We start from the raw sequence: 9618 nt of genomic DNA, 5'->3' as shown, positions 1-9618 counted from the left end.
ATATATATATATATATATTAAAATAATTAAAACAAAATTTGAAGTTTCTAAGTCTACAAACAGACACTACCGTCGCTCTCTCGCCCTCCGGTTATTGGGACCTCTCTCTCTCTCTCTCTCTCTCTTTCTCTCTCTAAAAATTTCTTTCACATGAGAAACCAGAGGAGGGAGAAAGCTTCCATTTCTTTCGTTTTCCTTCACGGATTCAGGTGAGTGCTTGTTGTTGTGGTTGCTGTTGTTGTTGTTGTTGTTGTTGTTGTTGGAGTTGTTCTTCTTCTCTCTATTCTATTCCGGTTGTTGTACTTGTTGCTCGCCGGAACTACTTCATGGCCTCGTCGTCACGAGCACGGAGTAGCTCGCCGTTTTCGTACCGGAAGTCTTCCAGTCCGTATTCTTCAACTTCTTCGTCCTCTTCGTTTACCAATGGTAAGCTGATTCCTCGTTCTTGTTCGAATTCGGCGTCGTCCTACTTCAATTCCGGCGGAGGACTTGGTTCTCGATCCATGACTCCCAATCGAGGCCGTTCTGATTCAATGTACAATAGTCCGCATGGTTCAAGTACTTGTACGCCTGTCGGTTTCGCGTCTGAGGAGCTGATTAGCGAGCCGGTGGATGCATCGCGGTGTGGAGAGAGCATTTCGGTGACCATTCGGTTTCGGCCGTTGAGGTAATGTTAGATCTCAGTGTAGGAGATCAGATCTATGGGCTTTATTGGTGGGGGAATCGGGTGGCTTGGTTGTTAGCAATGAGGTGGATTCGTTTGACTTTGAAAATTGTGTTTGTAGCGAGAGGGAGTTTCAGAGAGGGGACGAGATTGCTTGGTACGCGGATGGGGATAAATTGGTGCGGAATGAGTATAATCCAGCAACTGCATATGCGTTTGGTACTCTCTCGAACTTCTTAATTTGAAATTACAATGATCGTTAGTTCTTAACTGTCAGTAAAAAGAATGCAGATGTTCTTGTGCTTTTTTCTCCTCCGTGAAGTTGATCTCCTTGGTGTTTTCTTGTTGTAGACAGGGTTTTTGGCTCCCAGACTTCTACTCCAGAGGTGTATGAAGTAGCGGCCCAGCCTGTCATCAAAGCTGCGATGGAAGGTGTCAATGGTCGGTGACTTATTCTCTTCAAGATCACAAATTACTAAATCAATCATTCAGTTTGAGTGCAACAAGAACAGTTAGAATTTACTGGAAACGTGCATCGGTTATTCTAGAGCATTATGCCATCCAATTTTTATTGCTGCAGGACTCGGACATTGAACGTCGTTTATTTTATCTATTTCTTTATTTATTTTTGTATACACTAGGTTTCCGATTTCACTCATAATATTATTACTAAGTTTGCGACAATGCAGGAACTGTATTTGCTTACGGTGTCACAAGCAGTGGGAAGACACACACTATGCATGTAAGTTCGATTCATCTAACAATTCTATTTCTGTTCTTTTTGTTTAAAATTAAATTTGTTAAGAATTTTAAAATTACGAGTTAACGTCTTTGATTTGTCCCTTCATTCCTGAAATTATATTATTTGATTGAGCCATTGACAAAAGGTTAGAGGTATAGTTGATTGGCTCAGTCTAACAAAGTGAAGATTGCCAATTACCGGCCGCTCTGTGCTGAATGAATTATACGAGCATTGCTAATGGGTGATATTGTGTTTTAGTTCTCTGTAGTTTGTCATTTCCTTGTTGAGGCCTCTTGATTACCGATTTATTTCTACTTTTTTTGTTGCTTTTATTCTTTAATAACAAAATTGGTCAACAATAACTTAAGCCTTAAATTAGTTAAAATTGTAGATGGCCTGGGATAATTCTATTCGTCGTCAATCATGGGTGTAATTTTGTTGAGAATACGGATGTATACAGATCCTTCTGCCATGGAATCGCATCCAGAGACCTACGTCTGCATATTTATTTGAATGTTTGGGCCTTAGTATTGCTGCTCTTCCATTTCTATTTCTATCATTCACCCATTATCTACAAACTTTGTTTTCATCTTTTTATTTTTTAATAAAATAATTTATTTGTTTTTTTCCCTTCCCAAAACCTATATTAGTACCTGATGATGTTTGAACAAATTTTGGGGTAAAATACTTTTTTGCCTATTTTGACCAATGTTCAGTGTAAATCCCATTAGTTCAATAAGAGCTTTAACTAACAATAATCACTTAATCTTCATTATATTCAGCGATTCTTCGAAGCTCTTTATGGTAGCTTGCATTTTGGCAATACTTCCTGTGCTGGATAGTTGGTGATCGTTTTTTCATTTTTTCTTTGCTTCTATTTTCATTTGTACAGGGAGATCAAAGTTCTCCAGGTATTATACCATTGGCTATAAGGGACGTGTTCAGCATTATCCAAGATGTAAGGATTTTTCAGGAGATGGCACTGTTAAATTTGTTACTATCAGTTGCTTGCTGCCTTTTTTTATTATATTAATTTATTGTTTTCGATTTTATCTTGTCTTTCACTTTTGGTTACTATACTGTTATTTTCGTTTGACATGGCATTTTTATGTTCCTTTTGGATTTTCCATGCTTCTTGGATGACACGTTTGCATTTACCTGATATTAATGTGAATTGTGAATTGTGCTTCAGCAGCATTTTACTGTATAACACGTTTGCATTTACCTGCTGTCCTATGGAAATCTTGTTTTTTGTCACAAAGATCTGATTTGGTTCCTGATATGCGTGAAATATTCTCCCTTATATACTGCGTTGTGTCTTTTATCATTTTTCTTTATCTTTTTATTTGTTTTATAACAAGAAACAATTTCATAATAAGCTACAGTGTTGAGATATAGGTGAACATTTACACCAAGATATAACTTAAGAAACCATAGCATCCAAAAAATCTGCCGAAGGAGAGATCCTTATCTTTATTTGAAGATCCTTTGGTTTCTTTCATTCATAAATCTGTCCAACAACTATGGCAATGTGTCCTTTTTTTTTTTATCACCATATATTCTTGATTGATGTGCTGATTTTTCATGCTTGATGTAACATACTCTACTTTATTTTCAAATTTTTCATGATTTCATTCCATAATTGATGGGTTTGGCTGATTAAAATTTTCCTAATATTCAGACTCCAGGGCGGGAGTTCTTGCTTCGTGTGTCATATATTGAAATCTACAATGAGGTAATCATCATTTGCACTAAAATCCATTTTGGTACATCCTTCTATATTGGAGTTTTATGATAACCTTTTTTAACTGTATACCGTCATCTGAGTGGTGCTTTAAGGATGGAATTTCTTTGTACTACGATGTTTTTATCCTATTTGATCTTTGTGGAATTTATTCTTCTGAACCAGGTCATAAATGACTTGTTAGATCCAACAGGTCAAAATTTGCGCGTTAGAGAAGATGCACAGGTTTGTCCCTAGAAGCTTTCTGTTGAAATTTCCTGGCCTTATGGATGGATTTTTCTATTTTCCACTGTTACAAACACATGAATAAATGCTCTGATTTCGTTGCAGGGCACTTATGTTGAGGGCATAAAGGAAGAAGTTGTTTTGTCTCCAGGTCATGCACTTTCATTCATTGCTGCCGGAGAAGGTACTTCATGTACCCAATTCCTCATTTCTCACTTTTCATTAATTTCTTTTTACTACTTTTGCATGATTGACACTACATTTTGATTTATATGATTACAATTATTGATTTGATATGGCAGAACATCGTCATGTTGGATCAAATAATTTCAATCTGTTCAGTAGCCGAAGTCACACCATATTTACACTGGTAATATTTCTGTTCTAGATGGTTGAATGGTCTGTAAAATGATATTGCCTAAGCATGTGTAACATGAGCGTTAGCTTAACTTTATGAGCCTGGATTTAGTTTTCTGCTTTATGAAGTGCTATTTAGTTTTATCGCTTGTTATTTTGTCGAGGTTTACTCTGGTTTGGTCTTGACCCTACTGCATCGTTGGATTCATTAGGCACCGTCATATATAAACAAGCTTTACAGAAATTCATTACAAAATTCAATTCTGTTTTATGTATTGGTTGTTGCCACCCCACTGTAATCTCTTATTTTGTTTGTTTGTTTTCAGATGATCGAAAGTAGTGCTCATGGTGATGAGTATGATGGAGTGATCTTTTCTCAGCTTGTGAGATTGAAATATCCTTTTATATAAATCTAGTCATGCTGGTGACCTTTTTTTGTGGCTAATTTCTCTCTTCCTTCTTCATTGTCATTAGAATTTGATCGATTTAGCTGGATCTGAAAGCTCAAAGACTGAAACAACTGGGTTACGGAGAAAGGAAGGGTCTTACATAAATAAAAGTCTTTTAACTCTTGGAACTGTAGGTGCCCTATATTTATTCTCGTCGTGATGACATAATATTTGGATTGTATGGCCTCCTCTTAGTTAATTTTCAACGCATGGATTCGTGTCTTTTATCTTTTTAGTTGGCAAGAACAACCAAAAGCACATATTTACCTCACGACTAGTAATAGTCAAATTCTTGGTTGTAGTCAAGTCTGAATTTGTCGTAAATGTATGACATCGGTTTGCTGATCTTTTCAAGTTCTAACATTAAGATTCCATCTTCTTTAGCACTGAGTAAATTTATCTTTTTGGAGTTCAAGACCATTGTACCTGGTACTAATTTTGTTTGACAATTGTTCTAATTTTTAGTTGGAAGGACCAACCAAAAGCACATATTTACCTCGGGACTACTGTAGTCAAACACTTGGTTGTACATTAGTTTGAATTTTTCGTAAACATATTATATTGGCTTGCTGATCTTTTCGTGTTCTAACATTAAAATTCCATTTTCTATAACTTTGCGTAAATGGATTTTTTTGTAGTTCTAGTTAAGTGTACTAATTTTCATTATGTTGATTATATGTAAGAATTTAGAAATAACATGAATCAGCGATTACAATGTGAAGGTTATTGGAAAACTGAGCGAGGGGAAAGCATCCCATGTTCCGTATCGAGATTCTAAGCTTACACGTCTTTTGCAATCATCACTAAGTGGGCGTGGGCATGTTTCTGTGAGTATAACATAACCATACAAGTTGCAATAATAGCTCCTTTTTTTTTTTCTTTTTTTTTTTTTGTTGAGGCTGCTTGTGTGTAAACCATGTGAATTTTTCCAGTGACAGTCTGCTATTTATTATCTCAGCTGATATGCACTGTTACCCCTGCATCCAGTAACATGGAAGAAACTCACAACACATTAAAGTTTGCCAACAGGGCAAAACGAGTAGAAATTTATGCCTCACGTAATAAGGTTAGTTTCAAATATTGTAATAATTATGATCTTTATGTGGTTCAAATAGACATATTCTTTACTTATTCTTAAATGTGTTCCAGATTATAGATGAAAAATCTTTGATTAAAAAGTATCAAAGAGAAATCTCTAACCTGAAACAAGAACTCGATTTGCTAAAGAAGGGCATGCTTGTTGGTGTCAATCATGAAGAGATTATGAACTTACGGCAACAGGTTTCTTTCCGTTGCTCCCATCTCACAAAAAAATGGAGACGGGTATTAAATTTTTATTTGGGTAGAACTCTTCTGCTGATTGTTTGTTATTTCTTCAACAGTTGGAGGCAGGACAAGTGAAAATGCAATCAAGGTTGGAGGAAGAAGAAGAAGCAAAGGTTGCTCTTACGAGTAGGATTCAGAGGCTGACTAAACTCATACTTGTCTCTTCAAAGAACTCAATCCCTGGATGTTTGAGTGACATTCCCAGTCAGCAAAGGAATCTTTCTTTTGGTGATGATGATGTAAGTTCTCTTCCTGAATTCGGTTGTGTAATCCTGAAGTCATTGACAAATGATATGATTGACATCAAAATATCATTGAAAATTAGTTGGCATGTCATTACCGGTGGAGATATATCTGAATAGCTTTTGACAATTTTTGACAAATCCGACATCCATCCATATCTGTTGGGTACAAATGAAAAGAAAAAATGAGTTTACTGTTTTTTTTTTAAAATTGCCAATCACTCTTTACAATTTAAATTGCTCCATGTCATTTAATAACTAAATATTATAATTTATATTATCTTTATTGTTTCTTATATGGATGATATTGTATCTTGTTATTTGGTTATTATTTCTAAAATTTGATTATATTGATATCTGCGCTACAAATGTGAAGTTATGTCCATATAAATGGACCTGTAATTATACACATACACACACAAAAAAATAAAAAAAAATAAAAAAATATTTTTTTTTAATGAAATTTATTAATTTAATCCTTTTATTTTTTTGATATCCATGATTTTACTTGAAATGTCAGAAGAAATGGTATTTTTCGTCAATATATCCTTAAAAATCCTTACGCTGTCAATTTCTTATTTAGATCGATGGGGATACCAACAAGTCTCATAATTTGACAAAAGTTGAATTGTAGCTTCCTCCAGCGGAAATCCGATAGATTTCATTTAATGCATGATTATATTAATAGTATTCATGGAAACCTTGGGCGATGGTCCTAATTGTTTGAAATTTATGCATTAGTGGTTTGATGGTTATTTATAACGAGATACACACAACTATAGAAGATAATGTTTCATCTACCTCAGGACAATAGCGGACTAAAATTGCCACTATCTTAATTGGAGGGTATATTTACTTTTGGGATTGATTGGTTAGTTAATTTCTCATTTATTGATATTTCAATTGTATCTTGCTAGAATTTTGATGTCTTGAGAGGTGTGTCGTTGCCTACTGAGAGTGAAAACCTCAAGGGATCTCCATCTTCAATCTCAGAAGTTCAATCAAACCCTTCCTACGATTTCAAACAACAAAGCTCTTCAAGCAAATGGAATGAAGAGCTATCTTCTGCCAGTAGTACAATTACTGAATCAAATCAAGTGAGTAATCTTGCTGTTGATTCAATTGTGTGTATGTATTTCCAATATGCAGCTCATGGAGACAATTATTTCTCTCATTGAGTTCATTTGCGAAGTATGTAGCAGTATTATTTTATATGTTTTGAGCCGGATCATACACGTAGTCTCAAACGCATTCTATATGTAACTCAAACAAATTTATATGTAGCTGATCTCATAAAATAGCTTCTTTGTCTTTTGTTCTTAAATCTATTATTATTTTTATTATCTTAATATTTTGGTTAGTTGTTCTTGTTGATGTAAAATCCTGGTGTTGCAATGACTACGTTTTGGATGGTAGGGTGGGATGACAGTGTCAGATCAGATGGACCTTCTAGTTGAGCAAGTTAAAATGCTTTCAGGAGAGATTGCATTTAGTACTAGCACCCTTAAGCGCTTGGTGGAGCAGTCGGTGACTGACCCAGAGAGCTGTAAAACTCAAGTAAATCCATTTGTGGTTTGCATGTTTATATCCCATCTCACTGGAAACTGTTATAATATGACATTGTTGCTTCGTCAATTGCTTCCTGCTAAATGATTTATATGCACTTGTATGCCTATCAGTTAGAACTTCTTACCCTATTACTTTTGATGTTATGAGAGGCCTAACATTTAACTTCCTTGGAGCTTTGTCTACGAGTTAGATGATCTCTCTTTTGTTTTCTTTTTTCCTCGTAGTGTTTTTAATTTGCGTTATTAACATCTTAATACACTGACTTCTAAAATTAACTTAAATTCAGAAAGCTGTTCGGTGCATTGCATGAAGAAACCACATACTGCAATATTGTACTATTGTTTATATCTAAACATTCGCACTAACTGATATAGATTCAGAGCTTGGAGCATGAGATTCAGGAGAAAAGGAAACAAATGAGGGTTTTAGAGCAACGAATAACTGAGAGTCGTGAGGCCTCAGTTTCCAATGCTTCACTGGCTGAAATGCAACAGGTGCAATCTCTTTCGTGGTTAGCATTGGGTTTCAGCTAGTTATCTATCGGTCTAAACTTGAATTTCTTTGTCATCAGACGGTTACCAGATTGATGGCCCAGTGCAACGAAAAGGGGTTCGAACTGGAGGTGAGTTGTGGTTATGTGTGTTTAGCCTTACATGGTCAACAAGTTGGCACCCTATGTTTCCACCAGCGTTTGAATAAGCCCATCTATCAAATATTTATTATGTTGAATTTGCACAATATCAAAGCTAGCATACTCTGGTGGTGAATACTATATTACCCTTATCCTGAACTTTTTGTTCATACTTTAACTAAATAATATTATGATGAATGATCAGATCAAATCAGCTGACAACCGAATCCTCCAGGAACAGTTGCTGAACAAGGTTGGTCACCATCTTGTTAAAGAATATTATCATCTTATACATTTTTTGCTACCCCTTTCCTCATTCAAGGTGTTACTTCCACCCACTCCATTTGATGCTCGGAGTTTCAAGTAAAAAAGTCTGGTTATTTACAGAATGCAGAGAACAAGGAATTACAGGATAAAGTACGTCTCTTGGAGCAGCAATTGGCATCATTTACTAGTGATCGATCATCATCGATATTTCAACAGCATGTACCTGGAGAAAGTGTTGATGAGCTGAAAAAGAAAATTCAGTCACAGGTGATTTGTAGGTTTGAACTTATGGGATAAATCAATACACTTGGTTCATTTTTTTCTCAAACTGTTTTATATGTACACTATTTCCACAGGAGATTGAAAATGAGAAATTAAGGCTGGAACACGTTCAACTTTCTGAGGAAAACAGTGGATTGCGTGTTCGGAATCAGAAATTGGATGAAGAAGCTTCTTATGCAAAAGAACTAGCATCTGCTGCTGCTGTTGAGTTGAAAAATTTAGCGAGTGAAGTGACTAAGCTCTCACTACAGAATGCCAAATTAGAAAAGGACTTGTCATCTGCTCGAGAAATGGTCCACTCTAGAAGCATGCAAAATGCAAATGGTGTTAATCGCAAGTATAATGACAACTTAAGACCTGGGAGAAAAGGGAAGTTGTCTGGGGGGCGTCTTAACGAAAGGGCCGGGACAATCCACAACGAATTTGATTCTTGGAGTCTTGATTCTGATGATTTAAGATTCGAACTTCAGGCAAGGAAACAACGTGAAGCAGCTCTGGAAGCTGCGTTAGCCGAAAAGGAATTCATAGAAGAACAATACAGGAAAAAGATTGAAGAGGGAAAGAAGAAAGAGGAGGCTCTGGAAAATGATTTAGCGAACATGTGGGTGCTTGTTGCTAAGTTGAAGAAAGAGGGTGGAACTATGCCAGATTTACCCAATGACACAAGGCACAATGGTGAAGTGGAGTGTTTTGCTGATGGACAAAAATTCAGCACCATAACTGATTCTAGCATTACGGATAGAGGAATGCTGGATATCTCAAAACCAGCAGCAGGGGAAGTTCCAAAGGAAGAACCACTGGTTCTCCGCCTCAAGGTATTTGCAAACTTCCAAGCCATTATATGACCATTTTTTTGTGATTGAAAATTCATTGAAATCACTCAAATTTCCAACGATTTTTGAACTTCATTGGTTTCAGGCAAAGATGCAGGAGATGAAAGAAAAAGAGCTAAAAAACATGACAAACGGCGATGTGAATTCCTCCAATACTTGTAAAGTATGTTTTGAATCGCCAACTGCGGCAATTCTTCTTCCCTGTCGGCACTTCTGCTGTAAGTGGTTTTCCTTCTGCTTTTTTTTTTTTTTTTTTTTTTTTTTTTTTTTTTTTTTTTTTTTTTTTT

General features: G+C 35.8%; 1 protein-coding gene across 4 annotated transcripts in view; it reads left to right on the top strand.

The window, feature by feature from the left end:
- The first annotated feature begins 46 nt into the window (after positions 1–46).
- LOC111451411 (kinesin-like protein KIN-7D, mitochondrial) overlaps positions 47–9618 on the top strand; it is an 11702-nt gene continuing 2130 nt past the window's right edge. For 2 of the 4 annotated variants that reach the window (XR_002711983.1, XM_023091821.1), the window contains exons 1-23: positions 47–667; positions 786–883; positions 1016–1105; positions 1354–1406; positions 2299–2364; positions 3088–3141; positions 3316–3375; positions 3481–3559; positions 3678–3745; positions 4059–4115; positions 4207–4311; positions 4904–5008; positions 5140–5247; positions 5331–5462; positions 5564–5746; positions 6667–6846; positions 7166–7306; positions 7693–7812; positions 7890–7940; positions 8155–8202; positions 8337–8483; positions 8573–9313; positions 9417–9494. Coding sequence is in view for 3 of the 4 variants with exons in the window: in XM_023091821.1 (XP_022947589.1) it covers positions 327–667; positions 786–883; positions 1016–1105; positions 1354–1406; positions 2299–2364; positions 3088–3141; positions 3316–3375; positions 3481–3559; positions 3678–3745; positions 4059–4115; positions 4207–4311; positions 4904–5008; positions 5140–5247; positions 5331–5462; positions 5564–5746; positions 6667–6846; positions 7166–7306; positions 7693–7812; positions 7890–7940; positions 8155–8202; positions 8337–8483; positions 8573–9313; positions 9417–9494 (3105 nt within the window). In the remaining variant the exon portion in view is untranslated. Of the gene's footprint in view, positions 668–785; positions 884–1015; positions 1106–1353; positions 1407–2298; positions 2365–3087; positions 3142–3315; positions 3376–3480; positions 3560–3677; positions 3746–4058; positions 4116–4206; positions 4312–4903; positions 5009–5139; positions 5248–5330; positions 5463–5563; positions 5747–6666; positions 6847–7165; positions 7307–7692; positions 7813–7889; positions 7941–8154; positions 8203–8336; positions 8484–8572; positions 9314–9416; positions 9550–9618 lie in introns of all 4 variants that reach the window. The other 2 variants (XM_023091820.1, XM_023091822.1) reach the window with 2 other exon arrangements.

Source organism: Cucurbita moschata, unplaced genomic scaffold (genome assembly GCF_002738365.1).
Source record: "Cucurbita moschata cultivar Rifu unplaced genomic scaffold, Cmos_1.0 Cmo_Scf00013, whole genome shotgun sequence".
Lineage (NCBI taxonomy): Eukaryota > Viridiplantae > Streptophyta > Magnoliopsida > Cucurbitales > Cucurbitaceae > Cucurbita > Cucurbita moschata.
The sequence above is the reverse complement of the archived record's forward strand: the minus strand, read 5'-3'. Positions and strand labels throughout refer to the sequence as shown.